Source organism: Neofelis nebulosa, chromosome 5 (genome assembly GCF_028018385.1).
Source record: "Neofelis nebulosa isolate mNeoNeb1 chromosome 5, mNeoNeb1.pri, whole genome shotgun sequence".
NCBI lineage: Eukaryota > Metazoa > Chordata > Mammalia > Carnivora > Felidae > Neofelis > Neofelis nebulosa.
The window spans coordinates 53,433,629-53,457,227 of record NC_080786.1 but is presented as its reverse complement, the minus strand read 5'-3'; the positions used below and the strand labels follow the sequence as shown (position 1 = coordinate 53,457,227).

General features: G+C 37.5%; 1 protein-coding gene across 2 annotated transcripts in view; it reads right to left on the bottom strand.

Annotated features, from left to right (window-relative positions):
• The window catches only part of SCHIP1 (schwannomin interacting protein 1), a 572,399-nt gene that overhangs the window by 542,427 nt on the left and 6,373 nt on the right, over positions 1–23,599 (bottom strand). The window contains exon 2 of one of the 2 annotated variants that reach the window (XM_058730338.1): positions 16,618–16,753. In XM_058730338.1, the coding sequence (XP_058586321.1) occupies positions 16,618–16,753 (136 nt within the window). Of the gene's footprint in view, positions 1–6,296; positions 6,537–16,617; positions 16,754–23,599 lie in introns of those variants that run through there. The other variant, XM_058730339.1, reaches the window with a different exon arrangement.

Sequence of the window (23,599 nt, the reverse complement as noted above, 5' to 3'; positions counted from 1 at the left end):
ATCAGCAGATCTAAGGTAGAATTAGTATCATCTTAAACCAGCAGGCATGGTGGATTTTTGTCTTTTTTTTTTTTTTTTGGTACATCTGAGCCCCCATCCCATAATTATAGAATTTACTGTTACAGAAGTTACAATAAGGAACAGGATTCTACCACCACTTCCCCACTACAAGACAAAAGTAACTTTCTTTCCCTGAATCCTAGCAATCTGATTTTGAACATATGATGTAAATCAGTCAAGGGGATGGCCCTGTTCAGGACTCTGAATCTGGAGGAAGTATCTCAAGGAAGCAAGGAACATTTTAGAGCTCCTTATGACCACTGTATCCAATGTCCCATGAGGCCAGCAGCACTTGAACAATGTTGTCCTGCATGTATGCCTTTGCCTGAGGTTCTGGTCAACCATGTTCCTTTAGTGTCCCCTTTTCTTCTGAGTATGATGCTCTAGACTTTCCTGTCAATTTAGTGAGATAGCTGATAATAAAATAAGTTTTCCTAATAAGTAAATTTTATTATTCTAATAAATTCATTTTTAGCTGCAATTAACTTGGGTCAGGTTCTGTAGTTTGTAACCTGGAAGACTGAAATAGGCAGTGGCCAAGGATGTAGAGAAGCATCATCAAGCAAATCCAGCAGCATATGTCAAGTTTGTAGCAGTTGTTTGGAAGACTTCCTTCCAGGTGGAGGAAGTACAGGTATGGCAGAAAGTACTAAATGATCTAAAATCTGTTCTCTTATTTTTATGTGTCCTATAGGACTATGTTTCCCAAGTCTCCCCTGTATGTCATCTGACTGAGTTCAGTAAAAAGAACGTAAGCTGAGTGACGTGTGTCTCATTCAGACCTGTCCCACTAAAAACTTCCACATATGTTGCTCCATTTCTTTTTCCCTTTCTGGTTTGCTGGAATGTAGATGACTTTAGAGTGACCCTGGAAGCCACCTGTTGAAGATGGTGGAACCCCCAACATCCTGTGTTCTCTAAATGACTATATGAAGAAGGATTGCCCCACTGACCTGCTCACCAGTCCAGTATGGATACCTAATCAAGAAATAAACTACTACTGTGTTTGAGCTATTATACTTTTGGAGAGCTATTTGTTGTTGCATAGCCTAAACATACTATGTATGGTAAAAACCCAGTTGGTCAAGAAAAAATTCAAAATCAGAGCAGAACCAAAGGAAAGGCTGTTATTTTATTAATTATCAAATGAGAGGTAGGATAAAAGATGTTGAGTCCTTGAACTGATGGTCTACAGATTTGGAATTTCTCTCAATTAGGAAAAAAACAGATGACAGTTGGGATAGAATCTCTAAAGGTAGATTTGCAGCTACAGCTATACAAGTTGAAAGGATGCAAGCAAAAAGGTTCATTAAAGATTTGATGATCCTGAATTGCAGAATTTATGAGATCAACAAATTTAAAATCTTTGTTTCTTTTTAATACATTGAAGTATCTCCATGCTACAGATAATTAAGAGATAAATTATAACTCTGATTCTTCTTTTTCCCTTTTAACCTAGTTTTCCCTTCCCAAATAGATTCAAATAATGCATTTTACCCTTCCTCCTGGGTGATTTTTTCCCCATCCTCTATCTTAATTCATTTCTTAATTTTCCTCTTTCTTACTCGTTCTCAAATGAAAAGTTTCTCATGGGGATCAGTCATATTTTGGTAATCATATCAGTTCTTAGAATCACACAATGCCTTGAGTATGTACCCAATAAATGTTTGTTGAATGAAGACATTATTCTCATTCTCTATTTTAAGGAGACAACATTGCACTAATGTCCTCTTTCCATGTTCAAGTTGAAAGAGATCTTAGAGATCAATTAGTCCAACTACTAGATAGACAGACACACACACACACACACACACACACACACACACACACACACAGTCTCAGTCTACATCATCTCTGATGTAGAATATCTAGTCTGTGCATACATATTTCTGATAATGAGAAGCTCACTGCTTTATAAGAAAGCTTACACTACTGAAGGACAGCTCGATAGTTTATAAAGTTGTGTTTATTTAAATATTTTTGAAATTATTTTTTAATGTTTATTTACTTTTGAGAGAGAGAGCCACACAGACTGCAAGTGGGGGAGGGGCAGAAAGAGAGTGAGACACAGAATCCGAAGCAGGCTCCAGGCTCTGAGCTGTCAGCACAGAGCCTGACACGGGCTCAAACTCACGAATGTTAAGATCATGACTTGAGCCAAAGTCCGACACTTAACCAACTGAGCCACTCAGGTGCCCCATAAGTTGTACTTATTTTAAATTAAAAAAATTCTCCTTAAAACTTTCACTGATTGCTTAGCATTGGGGGTCCTTCGAGGCCACATACCCCATAGAAATTCCCTTGCCTGGTAATAAAAAACCTGCTTTTCAGTTCTAACTTTGTAGCTGATCAACTATCTGACCTTTGACAAGCTGTTTCTCCTCTCCTGAATGAAATTTCAACTATGAAATGAGAGGTAGGAAAACAAATAATGTTTAAAATCGTTGATAAAAATAACAGAAACTTATTACACACCACTGGAGACTTATCTCTAGGCTAACTCTAATCATTAGTTAACACTATTTTGATAAGGCTACTTAACCAGAAAACATGTACCAATTTGTATAATTATTTCATCCACAGTTTTTTATCTTCTCAAAGTTATCAGGAAAAAAAACTTCAAAGTCATACTGAAGTCCAGATACAATGCCTTTATTAATATTACCAGTAATTCAAATAAAACTTAAAATTTGTAAATTTGTATGACTTGCTCTAAGGCACTGAAGTTTGATATTCTTTTCTAATTCAAATTGTTAGGCTGAGTCTATCTTTGAGCAATTATTACAATATATAGATACCATATCATGGATTATCAATAGACCTGCTCTCTATGCCAAAACTATGATCAGCCCGGTATAGTTCCATTAGTTCCAATGCACCCAAAATGAAGACCTAGGTGGAGAAATCTTTCTTTCCTGCCACTGTGGTGCACAGGGGTCAGAGACCAAGCACCAAAACAGCATCCTGGAGAAATATGCTATTGAGATCACTGCAGAATGTTGAATTCAAGATGGGTTTTCCACCAAGATGGGTCTTATTATTGATGTCAGGCACCATGAAACGTAGTGTGTTGAGTGCCGAAGTGCCAATGAGATGATGCCAAAGATACAAGTAAGATGAAAATTAAGAGCACACAACAAATTAGGCAGGATTAAAATGACCTGAATTCATCCTAGGTAACTGGCTGCCCAGGTAGGCGGTTGTGTTTTCTGTGCTCTGGTTTGAGCTTACTGATGGGAGGGAGCCAGATTCATTTAGAGGTGCTGGGATTTAAAAGACTAGTTAAAATGAGAAATGCATGGTATTCAGACTTATTTCTCTTTGGAGGATATTTCTGTTCTTTCAGATACTTGGATAGCTTCCTTAGAAAGTCTCTAAGCTCTCTTCAGTTCTCTGAAACAGTTCAGATTACCCCTACAGTTTCTAGTAATATTTAATATAAATTTCACATCAGTTAGGTCATATCTACTTAGGCCCAACATGTACTATAAAGTAAGAATGTGTCTTGTGAGTAAAATTGGGAGAGTGAAGGAACACTTGATGGTAAAATATGATAACTAAAAACAAAAATCATTTGATGGAAATCCCTATGCAGAAGCATCAACTCAGAGTGATTCTCCAGGAAGCTGAAGAACTGCCCTTGGGCACCTGATATCACCCTATCCATAATGCTAGAAATTTACTAAAACCCAGAATCCATTTGGAACCAATTAGGGTCCTGCTTCACTAAAATAATCTCAAGAATCCCTATTTCCTTCTAAGAAACTACCCTTTTGGATTTTCTTACAACACATTCCACTTTCAGTCTCTCCCCTACTGAAACTGGTCCTGTTGGGACTCTAGCTAGAAGAGGTGCTTCTGATTGGAAGCTGTGATGGAAACTGAGGCAACAGAAATGAGTCTGTGACTACCTGAAATGTAAGAACAATTTCCAAAACCAACTTAAGTTTCTTAGTTCCAAAAATAGGTTGAAAATAGCTGTAAGAACCACACCTGCCAATCAGCTCTCCCTATATTCAGCCACCCTGAAGAGCATCCTAACTAGGGTGGTTTTCAACTAAGTAAATATGCCCTTAAATCCTTTCTAATCAAAGGTTATCAAGCCTTTGCAATGGTGGGTGGACCATGAAAAAGAGATCCATGAGCATATTTTTGCATTGGCAAGAAAACAAAAATGTCACTCAACTAAATTTAAGATTGTTCACACACATCTGCTACCACCAGAATGTTATAAACAAGAAAAAGAAGAAGAAGAAGAAAGAAAGAAAGAAATGTGAATGGTTCACAGTCTAAATAGCTCTAAATATATTTCTATTGTTCAGATGACTTATGCTATTTCAACAATGATTGAAAGGCTATCAAAGCAGAAGCCAAAACATGTTTGTGGTGTATCATACAGCAACAATTTTTGGTTAAATAAATACACAGACAACCATATCTCAACTACAAAATGGATAATACTAGATAGCTGTTATTATAAATACATCACTAAAATGTGTGCAAAACGAAATATAAAATGCTACACTTCTGACAATATCATAATTGAATGACATCCTTGAGAGACAAATACTGAGACAAATATTGCAGAGAATAAATTTCTGAATCAGGTACATTTCCCCCCCCCCCATTTGAGGATATAAAACAGATGTGTTTTGTGATATGAGCCTCAAATCCTCTAAATTAGAATGTTGCAGTATAATCAGCCAGAATGATCTGTCCAAAGTCCACTACCAGCAGAAAATGAATGCAGTTTATCATAAAGAAATAGTTTTAAAATCACAGAGGTGCACTCTACAGTATTTTGATAGTATGAAAGGCACTCCTTATTCATCTGTAAAAATCAAAGCAGGATTATAAAATTTGGGGAAATGAAGCTAAAAGAACTGGAATCATAAATCTACGTTTCATTCCCTTCAAAAAGTGGTTTCTTTTAAATATTGACACTAATTAAAGAAATCATCAGTGGGTCTATTAAGCCAACCAGGCAAAAAAGTATAACAAGATCTCCTTAATTTAAAATTAAGTCACATCCTCCAAAATCTTACACTGTCAAAATGTAAATGTAATTTATCCAAAAATCAAATGCCAAATTACTAATGAGTTAAGAAGCAACAACAACTTCACTTGGAAATTATCTATAACAAAAGAATTAGTTATATTTGAAGTAGGGTTTTAGCTAAGTAAATTACATTTACTACTGGTTTTTACATGAGAAGAACTATTGAGGGAAATAAATTCCCTATTACAATAATATAAAAAGATAGTTTTAGTAGACTTTAAAATAAATGGTTCATTATAAATAAATGTTCCAAACCTCACTTAATTGACCTGAGAAAAGATAATTATTTGTTATATTACTTTTTTGTGACACTATGTTCTCTTAGACAAATTTGAATAGTTCATCAAAATATCTATTGGGATCATTCTTGGTAGCAGTTTGAAGTATCTTTTCTTCATTGGTTATGTGATATCATATCATAGAACTAACACCTTTGACAGTTTTAAGGAGGGTATTTAAAGATGTTTTTGAATAAACCATTTTTTACATTTCTGGTTTTAACAGTTAAATTAGACTATTTGAAACTAATAAAATATTTCCAATGATGCCTAAAAGTATGTCTTTAGTGCCCTATCTTTAGTCATTTTATAAAAGCATCTGTCCTTTCCACCTACTATAGGCTTTTACTGTATATATTTTATCCTGTAAATTTAAATTTTTCATAAGTTATTAAATGTCCCCTATGTGTCCCAATATTAGAATACCTAAACATTTGCTCTTTTTGGTAACAGAAATATGAGCTGCAATTTAAAAAATTAGAACTGCCCTTCTAAACACAAATCAGAAACTACTTTTCAAAAAGAGCCTTGTTTTTACAAATGGCAACAAACTGCAAAGTTGGAATTATTTAAATGTGTATAAAGAAATGCTATTTCCAAAGCAATTGTTTTCTCCAACTGCAATGCAATTAATTTACGGTAAATTAAAACAAAAACTTAGATTCTCAAAATTCAAAGCACCATTCACATACCAACTGTTGTGATGAGAAAGTAACTTTTTCAAATTAATATATTAACACTTCCTAATACAATATCTTTAAGTGGTTAATATTGAATTTGAAATGCAATAAAGGGCACCACTTTTTACAGTAGCCTAGCTCAATTAGACTTCAGAGTTTCCTTTCTATGTATGAAAAATATAATACACATAAAATAGATGACATATTTGGGAAACTTACACTGTCAGATTGCTTGCCCTGGTCACAGTCCCACGTTGTCCCACTCTGCCCAGACCTCTCCATGGTGCTGACGAGCTACCCTTGCCCATTTGAGAGGGAAGAGTTATTTATTCGAACTGGTTTTGAAAGAAATCCATAAAGAGTCGCCTGTGTTAGCAAGTAAAGTTATCTGAAGAATTCCTGTAACGCATACTACAAAGGAGATGCTTTGCCCTTCAGTTATCAATCACGATGCTCAGACAGCTCAAAGAAGATTTTGGAGCAGAAATCTTCAAGTATTGACAAAAAAGAGAGAGAGCTCTTTGGAAGATGAAGTTTGCTGATTTTCTTCAGTGTTCTTCAAATTGAAAACACACACACACACACACACACATACACACACACACACACACACACACTACAAGGCTACCCAGAGAACAGAGGATTCTGAAAAGTTCTTGATCTTAATGCAGAAAACAAGCTCCCATTAGTCCAAAGCATCCAATTCACTTCATCCTATCATTGCATCTACTTTTTGATAAAAAATAGTAAAACGAAATAAAGCTCAGAATTCGACAAGGCACTGCACACACTATGTAAATAGATATGCCTCACTGTAGCCTTAGCTTCTGTCTGCTGAAGATTATCACAGCAGAAATCAGGCTCTTGTGGCTTTCACAGATTATCTCTTTCTGAGGCTGAAACGTATAAAGAGCCACATGACACCCAATGATGTCATCTCTAAAGCAGGTCACAGTTGCTGCTGTATGTAGATGAAGTCCTTCTAGTGAAGTGTTTGGCATAGTGATTTTCTTGAAAATCTACTTGCATTCAATAGCATGGTCTTCTATCAATATCCGTAACCCTATCAAAATACTGGCATAAAGAGAAAATCAATTTATTGCTTACATGTGAAGCAGCATGTCTGTTTAAGTTAAAACCAGCTTCTGCTGCCACTTTAGGAAATGAATAATTGTAATTAACTCATGGCAAATATAGTGAAGAAGGAGCTGTTACGGGAGCTAGACAAACTGTTAGAGACACAGAATTTACCCCTAAAACACTTTTCAGAATTTTTAGCAAGTTAAAAAAATTATTCTTCTTAAAATCAATCCATGAAAATGGCAGAATAAAAATTAATTCAACTGTCTTCAACTTCTGACACCATTTTATGCAACTAAACTTTAAAGATGTTTCAAAGACATAAAATCCTTTCACTACCTGAAAGGATCTGAGTACGTTTTCAAATGTTGGCAGGAAACTTTAACTTATTACTTTTAGATATTTTTCAACTCTGAATAAAGTAACAATTAAAATTTTAACTATAACTAACCCGTACATGTAACTGGTGATGGTATATATACATAGTATTTTTAAAAATGTGTAATAATGAGAAATGCCCATTTCCACTTTAGGTGATGTATTTCTTTTCTCTTTCTCAACTATGTAGTCACACATCACACATTTTAGGATTTTCAGTCATAGTTGACATTCCTGTCAGCTAATAGTTAAGTCATTGAATCCCCCCTTTATGCCAACTAAATAATCTTCATAATGTGAAGAGTACTCTGAAACTAATCTAATCAGTTTATTGAATGTATTACCTTTTAATAAAAACCCAAATGGATCAAACAACAGAAACCTTCCTTGAAGAGCACAGTACACTGAGGAAGAGAAAACAGAATTTTCTACACAACTAATGCCACTGGGAAAATTCCATTAAAACAATAGCGATTGTTATGGTATCAGATCAGGAAAAATTTGCTTCAACACCTCCCCAAGTGTATTGATGCCATGCTATAATCCTCTCCATGATTGAAATAAAAATTGGAAGAAATATTAATCACCTGGATGTTCTAGTCATGTAAGTTTACTAAATAAAATGTTATTTTTTTTTTGCAATTCCTATAACATAGTGCTTTTTATACTTTAAAAAAAATATTACTTGGAGGATTGCCTGGAACATTTTTTTTTTAATACAGAATCTCAGGACCCTTCTCAGATATTCTGATGCAACATATTTGCTGTGGTTCTGAAATCTATATTTTTTTAAAAGTTCCCAAAGTAATTCTTACTTGGAAAACATTGCAATAATTGATATAGTACAATATACACAATCTTTAAAAAAAAATCACAATAGGCAAAAAAAAAATTTGATATTTATCATAATAAAAGGCCAAATTGCTGCTACATGAAGCATCCAATGTTGGGAGGGGCCCTTCTTCTCATGTCCTCAGGTTTCCATGAGGAAGCACTTTCCTAAATATTCCTAGCCTCTGACTTCCACACCACAATCCTCTCCATGAAGGTAGAAAGGTAGGCCTGATTGGAGAATTGGGCAAAGGGACTGGGTAGCCCAGGATCATTCTCTCTCCATTTTTCTATGAGATCCAACTCCCTGTGCAAGATCTGTGGGGTGAGTCTGACAGTTTTCAGTGCTTCCCATGATTGGTAAGCTTCCCTACAAAGGTCAGCTCAATGGTGCCATAAGTCAGTTACACCCTCAAATCCAAGTTTGACAGTAAGTAAAGATGAGATTTTGGTATCACTCTTCCTAAATCTCTTGCCTTTCAAAATAAGTTTACAAATCAAGAAGGGAAAAGGAGTTATTTATTGGCTCCCTAAAACTACATCTTCTGACACTCGTCCTTTTTATTTAAACCCTGCCAGCCAGTTAATGTAACCAGTTTCACATGTGAAGTAACTTAATAATATTTGCATTTGCATAATACAATTCTGTGATAAAGGCCTATAAAAAGGAGTGTAAAAATTTCATTGGAAGTTCTCAAAATGCATTGTTCAACTCATATTAATTTTATTATTGAGCCAGTTAGAAACTCCAGCTCTTGGAATTTTTCTTCAATAAGTACTAATTCGAGAACAGTGTTTATGGAGTGTTCCATGGATTAATAGTTCAATAAGATGTGACTCTTATTGGGTTTCATGGTCACAGAAGTTTGGAAAACATGAAAAACAGTACCCTACCCTCCTGCAAATTCAAAATGTGTATTAGCTTACAAAGGCTCTAAGAGGTCCTGAAGTAAATAAATGGGTTTATTTCACCCTTCTTCCAATTAACATCCATCAATATCCTATAAAACTAATATTCCAGGCACCACATCATGGGAAATTCTGCTCTAGAAGATATTTCAGCAGATTTTTATTAATAATAATACCTCAACCTTCTATACAACTAATCAATAAAATGTTATTATCTCCTATAAGTTACCAGTGCATCTGTGAGAAGAGTTGCCAACCATGACTGAGGAATTATGTAAATTCTGCAAGAGCAGGGGTTGTGTGTATTTGGGTGATTGTGTCTCCAGGGCTCGGCAAAGGCCCAGCACACAGGCACTCAGATATTTGTTGAATAAGTGAACAGATGATGTAGACCTAATCCAGGGATATGAATAACTACCCCATCCCCAATGATGTCTTACTTACAAAAAGAAAGGAAGTCTGAAAGAGCCTTAGGCCAAAGAGCTTCCAGAATAAAAGGAACACAATAATAGATCTCACTCTAGTTCTATCACATTCAACTTCTCCTTGGATCCTAAAGCATCTTTCATACTCACCCAATGAGTGAAACACTGATTTGTAATACTAAAATTGGATTTTATAACAAAGAGTACACTCTGGGTCTAACAAGGGGATTTGACACTGTATCTCACCAAAGCTGTAGAATATGGACAGGATCTATGTGAGGACAAATGCTGAGACTGGACTTGAGGTAAAGTACAAAGGAAACAAGTTCCTTCTCAACTCTCTTTATCAAAAGTAAAATGCTTAATGCATCTAAGAGGACTTATTATATTGCTATGGATGAGTCAGTTATCAAACAATGAACTGTCATTTTGTATATCATTTGGAACCCAGAAAATGATTGCTATTAGTAGTCCTTTAAAAAAATTGATCCCCAAACTGAAACAACGTGCTTACTTTTAAACCTATTAAGAAAAATGTCCTCAAATCATTATTAAAAGGATAATTTGTGGGACACCTGGGTGGCTCGGTAGGTTAAACGTCCAACTCTTACTTTAGGCTCAGGTCTTGATCTTGCGGTTTATAAGATGAGCTCTGTAACTGTGCTGTAGTGCAAGGCCTGCTTGGGATTCTCTCTCTTCCTATCTCTCTGTCCCTCCCCCACTCGCACTGTCTCTCTCTCTCAGAATAAATAAATAAACATTAAAAAAAGGATAATTTGAGAAAAAGAATCTATAATATCAACCAATATTCAAAGATATATAAAGGAGTGTTTTGGCATAAAGATAAATATCTTTATATAAAATTTATTTGGGGCACCTGAGTGGCTCAGTTGGTTAAGCGGCCAACTTCAGCTCAGGTCACATTCTTGCAGTCCATGAGTTCGAGCTCTGTATCGGGCTCTATGCTGACAGCTCAAAACCTGAAGCCTGCTTCAGATTCTGTGTCTCCCTCTCTCTCTCTGCCCCTCTCCCACTCACACTCTGTCTCTCAAAACTGAATAAACACTAAAAAATTTATAAAAATATATTCATTCAAACTGTCACATATGGTCATATATTATATAATGTAATTTCTAAAGCTTTGACAAAAAAAAATTGTTCTCTAAGACTCTGGTTTGACGAAAAGAGAACCAGATCTACTTTTATGCAAGTACCAAGAAGTCTCTTTTTACATATGACTCCTATATTCACTGAACCAAAATTTTGGGATGAATAGACTTATAATTTGTGCTATTTTGGGGGTCTGAGAGGCCGGGTGGGAGATAGAGTTTGAGTACTGAACATTAAAACTCATGGGCTTAAGTTTATAACAACAGCTGGGCATAATATTGTAACTTGTCCCTGACCTGGAAAATCTAGGTTAGTAAATTATTAAGTAGCACAAGGCTTACATTCTCTATCATTTCGCAGCTTTCAAGACTATACTGGAAGACGTCCCCAGAAATCCTCCTTTAGAATATGGGTTCCCCCCAAAACAAGTGTGACTTTCTAAGAAGACTTTATCCTTTTAGTCACAAGATTGTTCCTGATATATTTAAAGCCTGGAAGTTGTAAATCTCAAAACGGGCAATAAAGCTTGAGGGTAATAAAGCAGTTTGAATGTAGCTGTACAGGTCATGTTTGGCAGGCAGAAGCAGGACTGGCCTTTGGTAGCATACTTGGGCAGGTGTGACAGGTCACCTGGCTGCCTGTTGCTAACTCTTCCAGCTACTCTTGCTAAAATCTAGGGCAACCCCAGCAGCCCCAAACATAGGAGGGCTCCATGGACTTCTCTTCAGGACAAATGAAGTAATGGGGTCTTTAGCTGGCCCAGACCACACTAATCTTTGAACCTGCTCAGAACTGTAATTCTTCCTCACCAGGAGTGAAGTAAGGCTGTGTGGCTAGAGTTCCTTGTGGCTGGAAGGGTGCCTTTGCATTGACCTGTCTGAGAAGTGAGGCCAAGTAACCCATTCACCCCAACATCCTGCAGATTCTGTTTCTTTTTTCCCAAATCTGAAGGGAGGAGAGTGACCTAGGCTGGCTTTTATTGTGTACATGGGTGTGGTCTCTCAGGAGAGGCCTAATCACTGAGAAGCAAAACAACTTTCGACCCAGTTTTAACTTTGGACCTTGAATATTAATCTTTAAAAGAAGCAACACTAAAACAAATGCTTGATGTATTACTTCTGTAATGTACAGTTCCAATCCTAGAGGAAAAAACATATATATAATTCTCATGGATTCATTTGGTGAATCAGAAGCAGGCGCTGTGCCCCTGAATGGGAATCAAGTTAACATTTCCACTCCTGCCGTTCACAACTTTTGCATTGTTTTGAACACATAGAGTGTTTTCAAGAGCAGAATCAGAATCTACTGACATTTATCAAGAGACTTCTGGGTCCCAGGCTCTGTGCTATGTTTCACATAGGTAATGCCAATTAACCTTCACAGCGATACCAACCCATCTCTAAGGTGGGTGTTATTTCCAGTTTGCAGATGAAGAATCGTTTCTCAAGTGGTACATCTTAGACTCAAAAAAACTATGGCAGAGCTGCTATTTAGTTATGTTCCCTTACTAAGCCAGGGCCTCCTTCCATGAGCCACAGAGCCCCCTGTAGGCCACACCATAATAACACAGGAACCAATGGAAGTAAGCAGGCGTGGCCAGGAAGGAAGATCCAGGCATAATGAACCAAACAGGACTGAAAATGTCTCCAAACAATCCAAAAATATTTCTGGGTTTATCCGAGGGGTATGCTAATGACTTGTGAAAAGGTTATCAAGTCATTTAGAATGTACCATTCTACAGTTTCTTTACATGATATTCTATTAGACAAATTACAGATTTTTCAAAGCTGGGAACTAAAAGAATAAGTAATATGAAATTGGTTAATAAAATACACAAATAATTTTCTACTGTTGTCTTCTATGCAATAACTAATATTTTTATGATAAAAAGTTCTTTTTTTCTCATTTTGATACCCATCAGCTCCACTTCCCAATAACTTGCTGCTCAAAATTGTTATTTCTAAAACAATTTTTTCTGTTACCTCATGACACAGTGTGGGATAAGGAGATTTAATATGCAAATTGCTAACATAACAATATATCTTCCCTCATGTTGCTCTTTAATTTGGCATTGAGCAGCTGAGGCTTGAGGTTTTAAGCAAAGAGCACTGAATGAGGCAATTTATAAAATGAAATGAGGATTATTTTTTCAATTATTTCCTGTTTTTAGTTTATTTATTTTTGAGAGCGAGAGATAGAGAGAGAGCGCGAGCACACACACAAGCGGAAGAAGGGCAGAGAGAGAGAAAGAGAATCCCAAGCAAGCTTCATGCTGTCAGTGCAGAGCCAGGCACGAGCTTGATCCCATGAACCGTGAGATCATGACCTGAGCCAAAATCAAGACTCGGAAGCTTAACCAAATGAGCCACCCAGGCGCTCCTCAATTATTTCCTTCAGAGTTTATACCTGCTAAATTGTAGAATAGTCTTAGAAATGCATTGATGCACTGATTATTTCTTCCTCTGCTTGATCATGTCTAAATTCAGGCTTATTTTCAAGTGGTACAATATTGTAGACTAGTGAAGCATGACGGCTTCAGCCCAATGAGTAACTCAAGGCAAATTAGTTATCTCTTTAGGTCTCATTTTCATCATCTGTAAAATGGAGATAATAATAGCACCTCCTTCCTATGGTCATTGAAAGGATTAAATGAAATAATCTATGGAAAGCATTAGCAAGGTGCCTGTCAAATAACAAGTGCTCAGCTCTTATTAAGATGATGATTTTGAGAGCTCATACTGAAATATTACTGTTCTTATATATTTTAGAGCAGAAATATTCTAAGAACTATATTAACCATTATGCTTAGCCAAAACAGAGCAAAAGCATACAAGAGAATCATTCTCAGCTCAGCACAGGGATTCGCCCAGATCAGGTTGCTGGCTTCCCATGCAGCACCTGCCTGGGGCAGACAGCTATTGTGGGCAGTAACTGCAGTTATTATCGACATGGGGCAGGCAGAGCAGCTGGAAAGGCCCACAGGTTAGACAAGGGCAGACTGGCCTCCAATTGAGGCTGTGTTGGAGGACAGTAGAGGGTTAGTACTTGGGACAAGACAGGCAGCTGATCAAATTCACGAAGACATACAATGGTCTAGGCAGCAATAGTGAGAGATCAAGCCCAAAGAGGGCTGAGTTCAGCAAGCTGGAGGTATCTGGTAGGAGTCAGGGTCCCAGAAAATCTGCCAGGGAGATATCTCCTTGAGAGCATTTGACTTGGACTGAAGGCTTTTACCCCTAAAATTCCAAATGGACTCTTTGGTTATTAGAGGAAGCTCATCTCTTTATGACAGGCTTAGCCGAAGTGGTCCAGAGCTCACTCATCCTTATCCCCTCCATAAACTTGAGGTCTACTCATTAAAGAGTAGTAAAACCAAGTCCTCCTATTTGGAACTCCCTGAGAGTATATATGAACTCAGTGGGTCTGGTAAGCCGATCAAGGTGGAGCACAGTCACTTTCCTTTCATGGGGTTATGACCATCAAAAAATGTACGAATGAATCTTCTGAAAGAGGTCCCAGCAAAGTGATGATCGTGGGAAATAAGACCCTAGCTAGACATACCAGTTCAAACAACTAAGCATGAAGTTTTTAAGAAATATGAATTGGAAATTTTATCTGCCTGACAAACTAGACACTTGGAAGTGCCCCAACAACTTATATTTGCATATTTTATTTTGCATATTTAGTGTCATGCCACCACCACTATCAATGCCACAGTTGTTATAATCAATAACCTCTACTGGAACTCTGGGCAGGGTCTGTTTGCTTTCTGAAGCTAATTCCGATAATGTTTTTTGAAAATGTTTTGATTCTCACAAAACATTTAGCCAATCGGGAATGAACCAGACTTCCACACAATGAAGAGAGTTATCCTTGTCCCAGGAGCACAGAGATAAGACACGATGATATGGTGGTGGAGCAGGATGCCACTCCCAATTCATTCTGAGACACTTTACAGGAAACAAAATTGCTGGGGACATTTGAGAGAGGAAATCTGCTCTACTAAGAAACATCAGGGGACCTGGAGGCCAGGGTAAATTAAATAAGGTAGAACTGTTAGCAAAGCTGTGCAAAAGATATTTCACATCACATTTATGTGATGACCCATGAGGGAAGAATGTGCATTTACGTGCAAAGATTCTTAAGGTGCTAGGATGTAAGTGGTGTGGCAGGGTAAATGTAAAACAAAAATAGATTATTTCAGAATTTCAATAAAGTCAAAAGGTTAACCACCCTAAAGCAATACTAAAGCCATCAGGTAACACTGGACACAGCAATGGGTGATACTCTCAGGAACTGGGACTAGCAGAAAGTACAAAGGCAGTAAATGCAAACCTTTTAACTCAGAGGCAGAATGATTTCTGATATTTAGCTTTCATCATTCAGATGAAATCTTCAGTCATTTAATTTCTATTAAATTAATTCTATTGTTGTTGACAGCAAAAGCATCCTAAACACTTAATTTTCATATTATTTTTGACTTGCAAACAATGAGATAAACACACACTTTAAACATTTTCCAGTGTGGCTCATCAGCGCCCTCTCGTGACAGTGACACCAGTTAAGACAATTCATTCCCTCTAAAAATGGCTTTAAAAAGGTACAGATTCACTATTTGCTTTCTACTGTCTGCTAAAAACAGATCTTCTGCCACTGTTTTCTGCACAGCTACAAACTCAACTTGCTGCTCGCCTTTAGAATCCATAACTAGATAAAACCGTATATTAAAGAACATGCAACATAATCATCTGAAAACATGTCAAAGCAACCTTTGCTTGATCCCAATGTGAATACATTATTTTGGCCGCTGGGAAGCCTTTTTACCACTGAATAAACATGATTACAAAGTAGTCAAGAAATATTTTTTTTAGTAATATACTTGTATAGTTACTTCATTTCTCTTCCTAACTTCTTTCTGTGTATTCCAGTGGCTGTCATAATGATCACAAGGGCCATATCCACAAAACTCTGCATTACAGTTGCCTGATCATTTATTTACTACCACATTTGGGATGTTTTTTTTGGTCTGTCTGTTGTTGTTGTTGCTGTTAAGACTTTCAGCAGATGTTTCCCATTCCTAAACCCTGTACCTGGGGTTCTTAAACAGCTGGTCTCTGGGACAATTGTGATCTGCAGGCAGGATCTAGTTACATTTTAAATTCTCTTACTAGTTGCCAACATTAAAAAGTTTGAATTTCGGACATCCCTTGAAAGAAGAAACCACATTTGGCAATGTCTGTCCAGCATCCCCACATGGCAGCACATCCAGGAGTCAAGTGGCGCTACCCCTTTAGGTGAGGCCTGTGCTCTTCAGTAGCCAGTGACAACCTCATCCACATCAGCCACCTGGCCCCAGTAGGCATTTGAATTGCAACCCCTGAGTTTGTGACCCCTTTCAATTCTTCCTGTAAAACATCTCTCTATAATCCTTATAACCAAGCTAATCTTCTATCATATTAGCACCACAAAACTCTACCAGAAGCACAGACTAAAGGGAACATACTGTTACAAAGAAAAGGAAAAAGATATTCTTGGTAACAGAGGAATGCAAACACACATATGAGTAAGTTTAGGTTGAGGTCAAATGCAACTGATTTCTCAGACTTGATGAAGTAGTGCTTATGAATCATGTCTTCATTCTGAGATGACAACACCCTCACCATGGGTTCAAATATAGCAAATAAACAATGTAGATCCTCCTATCAATGAACCACCTGCTCACATCTTGAGATTCCTTTCTTGGAATCAAAGACCTGTTGATCAAATGATTGGCCAGTCAGGCCATAAAAAGGAAACATGGCACTCACAGGTGTGCTGCTGTCTGAGAAGGTGTTCATGCTGACAGAGCTGCTCAGCTTCTCTGAGGACACAGAGGATGGGGACGGGCTCCTCTTCTCCAGAGGGTCCTGCCTCTGCAGGTACTCACGCCAGGCTCTCTGAATGCTGGGGGAAAAATTAAATAAATAAATAAAAGCACATGCACTGTCATTCCCTGGTCACAGCCCACAGACTCAGAAAAGCACAAGGAGTCTGAAGGAATTGGCTTTGGAGACAGGGAAAATGTAACACATAGAATGTAACAGAAAATCAGAAAACCTGTACTGTTTCTCTATTTTACTGGTTTGACATTCACAGACTTGACTAAGCTAAATCAGTCTCTCAGGCTTAGTAAAAAAAAAAATCTTAGCAAAAAAAAAAGTCATCGAAGTGAAACTAGTTTACATGTATAAATGTACTTTGATTTATGGGACCCAAAATCTTTCAATTTCTCATCCTATATTTCAAATGAGAATAATAAATAAGCTGACATATCTCTTACTCGTTCACTAACACAGCATTCTTGAGAGACTCTTCTGTGCCAAGGTCAGCCCTAGGCTCTGGACAGTGACTGGCAATGTAGCCCTAGGGGGTGCCATTCACACAGACCTCAAAATGAAGGGAATCCGGTGTTACACAGTGTAGTCTACATGGCCAAATGCAGTGGCCCGGTTCTGGGACAAAACAGTCAAAAGCCCTGGGTCATGCATTTTTACATACTGTGGAAGGAAATAGATGGTATATAATAAGTAAATAAAGAAATGGATATGGGGCATCTGGGTAGCTCAGTTGGTTGACTGTCTGACTTCGGCTCAGGTCACGATCTCACAGTTGGTGAGTTTGAGCCCCGTGTCAGGCTCTGTGCTAACAACTCAGAGCCTGGAGCCTGCTTTGGATTCTGTGTCTCCCTCTCTCTCTGCCCCTCTCCTGCTTATACTCTCTGTGTCTCTCAAAAATAAACGTTAAAAAAAAAATAGAGAAGACAGAATATCTGAAGATGTTACATACTACTCAAAAAATTAACACATGATTAGGTAGCTATTTGAGATTTTACCCTTTAAGAAAGCTTTTTATTTCCTGTTATTAGTATCAAAACCAAGTCATCTTCTGCTTTGGGTAACAGAAAACTTCTTTATGAAAGCTAAGTAATTTGTTTCCACTTGGACTGGTTTCTAATCTTTGAGATTAACATGTAGTTTTACATAGGTGATCAGTGAACACAATCCATCCTCTTCTGGGAATTATAATGCCTAACATGAAGACCAATTGTCAAGATTCAGCCATTTAAGATAGTTTTATTTTTTTTTAATTTTTTTTTAACGTTTATTTATTTTTGAGACAGAGACAGAGCATGAACGGGGGAGGGTCAGAGAGAGAGGGAGACACAGAATCTGAAACAGGCTCCAGGCTCTGAGCTGTCAGCACAGAGCCTGATGCGGGCTCGAACTCACAGACTGTGAGATCGTGACCTGAGCCGAAGTCGGACGCTTAACCGACCAAGCCACCCAGGCGTCCCAAGATAGTTTTAAATAGATGTACTAATTCCATTACTATCTCTTCTAGACTTCTAGAAGTATCTGATCTTCTGTAATTCTTCCCACACATAAAGCGGTTAAAGTTGTTTCTGTGTAAACAAACTGATTTATTTTCACTTGACTAGAATGGTTCAAAGACCATTAATTCTCAGTAGCCAGAGGATAGAAAGGACACAAAAATGTGACCACGCTATTGAATTTCTATATGTTCCCTAATTTATTAAGGCTCTAAATTATAATGCTCAAAGTAAAATCCAGAAGTTTCAGCTAAACAATATCTTGAAATAAGAGGCCAAGATCCCCCAAAGCTATGAAACATAAGCTTCAGGAGCCTTCATGGGCTGGAAGTTTCTTCTAAGACCCTGTGAGCATTTCTTCATGGTTTGCATAAAATTGCAAAAGTAGATATCTTTTAGGGTTTTTGTAAGTATCCTCTAAATTATGTATATACTTCAGACCCTATTAAAGCAGAATATGGCCCTGCCTTGGGTTATATGTGGTTACTGTTTTATTACACAATGCTTGCTCAAAATACTTAATTACTTACTTAACTTAGTTACTTAACTTATTTATTTAAGGATTTTAAACAGAATCTCAGAGAAAGTTCTGCAAGGGTTATGTAGTCCTGTTGCTTCTTCAGTGAGGGACCCATTTTATTAGGAGTAGCATACTTTTGGAAACTGTTAATAATTTCTACATCATCTGAAGTGTTTGGGGTCTCCCAGAGTCCTGCCAACAAGTTCTGCCATTTGAAGGCACCTAAAGTCCATAAACCTGCCCATTAAGGGCTTAAAAAACATGATATTTTTATAGGCTATTTTAAAAATATGAAATGATAAGCCATAGAATACCCACAAATTTATATTCAAGACATTCCTCTCTCTCTCTGACTCTCTGTCATTACCATCTTGATTATTTAGAAATATAGAAGAAAACTGTAGCAGCCATTTGAGATATTATATTGTAATTTGTTGAACACTAGGGGGCAGTGTGACACCTTTAAAGAACCAAATAATGCTGGGCAAACGGATGTGAGATCTGCAAGGTGAATTTGCACTTAAACCATCCCCTTTCCCTTCCAAGTTCTGTGGTACCTGGAAAGTGACATATCAGTTTTCCTTATAGTCAGACAATGTTCCTTAAGAAGACAGTATTCCTTTATTCCTAGTGGATGGATATCCTCTTTTAGTTGACAGAGAATGTGTCGAGATTAAATACTTTTAAAATATGTATTAAAAACTCCTATAAGCCTCCTCACTTCCTTAATAAAAAATCTAATTTAATTTTTGAATATTTGTCTCACCATCCTTGTCCACATATATGGAAACAATTTTACTTAGTTGAAGGTATATTATACTATATTTTCTTCCTTTTTAACTCAGAAGTTAAAAATGAGAGGCCAGCCACATCACTATTATCTAAATTGTGACCCTGGATATTTTTACGTGTGGAATCATGTTATTACTCCCTGAATCATAGGAAACTGTTTACATCACACACTATTTACTCCCATTTGACCACACCGATGAGACCTTTGATGATTAAATTGTTCTAATATTAGTTCTCTAAATACAATCTCCAAATGTTATTTTACCATAAGAGGGAATTAAAACAAAATGTAGAAGCCCTCATCCATCACTCATGGGAAATCACTCTTCATCCTTCTTATTACAGCTATACCACAATTCCTACTCACGAGTCTCCTTTAAGGCTGCAGAGTAAACCCTGAACACCACCAACTACCTTGACATTTTTACTTCTAAAACTAAGCTGTGCTATCAATATAATTCTTCAAAGGCTGGTTGCAGTAAAGGAGCACATTTTGTGTGTTCCTATATTTTGAATTATAAATACAGAGGTTTATTTCAAAGTAGATGATAAATAAATTTTTCAATAACTTTTTTGCTTGGTCAATTCCTATTTATCTTCTATCTCAGGAATAATCGCCTACCTCTGCCATCTCTATATACATCCCTGTCTGTTTTACAGTGCCAGTGGCTCCCCCATGCACTCACAGCCACTTTGGGACTCACATCCTGTGCAGTCCTGGTTGTCACTGGATGCCCTTACATAGAAGATGTCCTTATCTCAAAGACAAAGCTCTTATCTAGCTCTTATCTCAAAGACAGAGCTAGAATGCTTAGAGGAGATTTGAGGGAGTCCTGGTACTTTAATTAGACTTGTAGGATATATGGGATCTAGATTGGTAGGAAGGAAGAGGAAAGGTCTTTGGGCAAAGCCTTGAAGTGTGGGTACCAGGCAGAAGGCAGGAGGTTCCTAGAGAAAAGTGGTAGGACATCAGGCTGTGAAGACAGGAAAGGATCCCAGATGTCTCCTGGGGCTAGGCTAGGGGAAGACTGGGCAACATTTGCTCCTTGTGAGGGGGAACCCCATCTTGACACAGTTGATCATTGCCAGGACTTACTACTTATCAAGGATAGTCAGAAATCTGGGTTTTTATTTGAAAGTTACTAGTTCTTAAATGTTACCAAATAATTTTTACAATTTCAAAATACATTATGACTCAAGTAGGGCTGAATTTGGGGATGGGAAAAAAAGGCACCATCAAAGAGGCCACAGGTCTGAATATCTTTGGAGATAACATCTAATTACACATAGCTCTTTCACGTCTCCCATTCAATCCTAACCACAAGTGGGCTTTGAGGAAGATGCTATTATTAACATAGTGGTAGTTTTGCTTGCCCAACATTAATTTCTCCTTTTTTTTTTTTTTTTTTTTTTGGTTTCAGCCTCATTTTTCTTTGGGGACGCACCAACCCATGGCCAACAATGTTGGGAGAGCCCACACAAGAATAAAGCAAAATGTGTAGAGCAAAGCTTACAGAAAAAGAGCACAGAGATATCTGACGATGCTTGACTCCCTGTATCCCCTGTATCTAGCTGTGCTTGAAGCACATCAACCCCTGGATGTTTCTGTTAGATGATCTAATATAATCTCTTTTTCATTTGTAAGTTACTTTGAGTTGAGTATCTGTTACTTGCAAACAGGAGTCCTCGACAAGTTTCAGGGAACAAACGGGAGCTAACTGACAAACAACATTTGGACCAGATCCCCTGTCTCCCCATTACATTGTGTTACCGCTTCATGGTTCAGCAAAAGGCAGAAAGGGAGAAGAGAGCAAGATGATGGGTTTGGCTTGTCACATGCTGACTTTGAGTAGGTAAGTAGAACCCCTATTTAAGCCTGTTAGTTAATTTTTTTTAAATTTACATCCAAGTTAATTAGCATATAGTGCAACAATGATTTCAAGAGTAGATTCCTTAATGCCCCTTACCCATTTAGCCCATCCCCCCCTCCCACAACACCTTCAGCAACCCTCTGTTTGTTCTCCATATTTAAGAGTCTCTTATGTTTTTGTCCCCCTCCCTGTTTTTATATTATTTTTGCTTCCCTTCTCTTATGTTCATCTGTTTTGTCTCTTAAAGCCCTCATATGAGTGAAGTTATATGATATTTGTTTTTCTCTGACTACTTTTGCTTAGCATAATACCCTCTAGTTCCATCCACATAGCTGCAAATGGCAAGATTTCATTCTTTTTGATTGCCGAGTAACACTCCATTGTATATATATACCACATCTTCTTTATCCATTCATCCATTGATGGACATTTGGGCTCTTTCCATACTTTGGCTATTGTTGACAGTGCTGCTATAAACATGGGGGTGCATGTGCCCCTTTGAAACAGCACACCTGTATCCCTTGGATAAATACCTAGTAGTGCAATTGGTTGGTCGCAGGATAGTTGTATTTTTAGTTTTTTGAGGAACCCCATACCGTTTTCCAGAGTGCTACACCAGTTTGCATTCCCACCAGCAATGCAAAAGAGTTCCTCTTTCTCCACATCCTCACCAACATCTGTTGTTGCCTGAGTTGTTAATGTTAGCCATTCTGACAGGTGTGAGGTGGCATCTCACTGTGGTTTTGATTTGTATTTCCCTGATGATGAGTGATGTTGAGCATTTTCTCATGTGTCGGTTGGCCATCTGGATGTCTTCTTCAGAGAAGTGTCTTTTCATGTCTTGTGCCCATTTCTTCACTGGATTGTTTTTTAGGTGTTGAGTTTCATAAGTTCTTTACAGATTTTGGATACTAACCCTTTATCTGATATGTTGTTTGCAAATATCTTCTCCCATTTTGTCAGTTGCCTTTTAGTTTTGTTGATTATTTCCTTCGCTGTGCAGAAGCTTTTTATTTTGATGAGGTCCCAAGAGTTCATTTTTGCTTTTGTTTCCCTTGCCTCTAGAGACACATTAAGAAGTTGCTACAGCCAAGGTCAAAGAGGTTTTTGTCCACTTTCTCCTCAAGGATTTTGATGTCTTCCTGTCTTACATTTAGGTCTTTCATCCATTTTGAGTTTATTTTTGTGTATGGTGTAAGAAAATGGTTCAGGTTCATTTTTCTGCATGTAGCTGTCCAGTTTAATCTTTGACGAAGTAGGAAAGAATATCCAATGGAATAAAGACAGTCTCTTCAGCAAGTGTTAGTTAAATTTTCTATGTGTGTTTTAAAACTACCCTAACAGATGTACCATGTTTTCATTATTTGGTGTCTGCCTCAACCCTGTATCCTGATACAAACCTGTCCAAATGCCAGGAACGGGCCGCTGCACACAATAGGCACGTTCCCCACAGCATTTGCCTGTATCTCTAGCCTGCTTCCACTCCATTCCAGTTTCTTCCTAGTTTGTAACTCCTGAATTCCTTTGATTGTTGGTACTTCCTACTTTGACTGTTGGTACTTCCAAAGCATCAGGGACCTACGTTCTTCTGGATCTTTCTGCAGGTTCCTTCACCAAACCATCCTGACAGTCAGCAACCCCTAACTCCCTCACAGATGGGAATTTGAGCAACTTGGGTCTTGCCTCCATAACACTCTTTATGAAGGTTAAGGAGGCACTTTAGAAATAAGGCACACAGAGACTACTGAGTTCATGAATGAAAGAGAATAGCAGCTCTGGAAGATATTAAATGTTCAAAAAGAAGATTAGGCTAATCCAGACAACTCTTTTCCAACAAGTCTTCTTCCTCCACTAGATTGTGAATCTCTTGATGGCAGTGACTACACATGTCCACCATATTGCCACAGTTCTAGAAATACAGTAAGTAGGTGATCAACAAATATGTTCTCCTAACATTGGGTCCCAGAAATAACTCAATAAATCCTCCCAGAGAATAACTCAATAAATCCTCAAAGAGGATAAGGTTTTACCTCATGAAGAAGTGTGCTTAGATACTAAACATTTTTATTACATTCTTCAGCTCTGTGATTTCTATTTGGAACCTTCTTATATTTTCCCTCTCTTCACTGAAGTTCTCACTGTGCTCATCCATTCTTCTCGCAAGTTCAGTGATTTTAAGAGCATTACTTTAAACTCTTTATTATATAAATTACTTATTTCTGTTACATTAAAGGTTT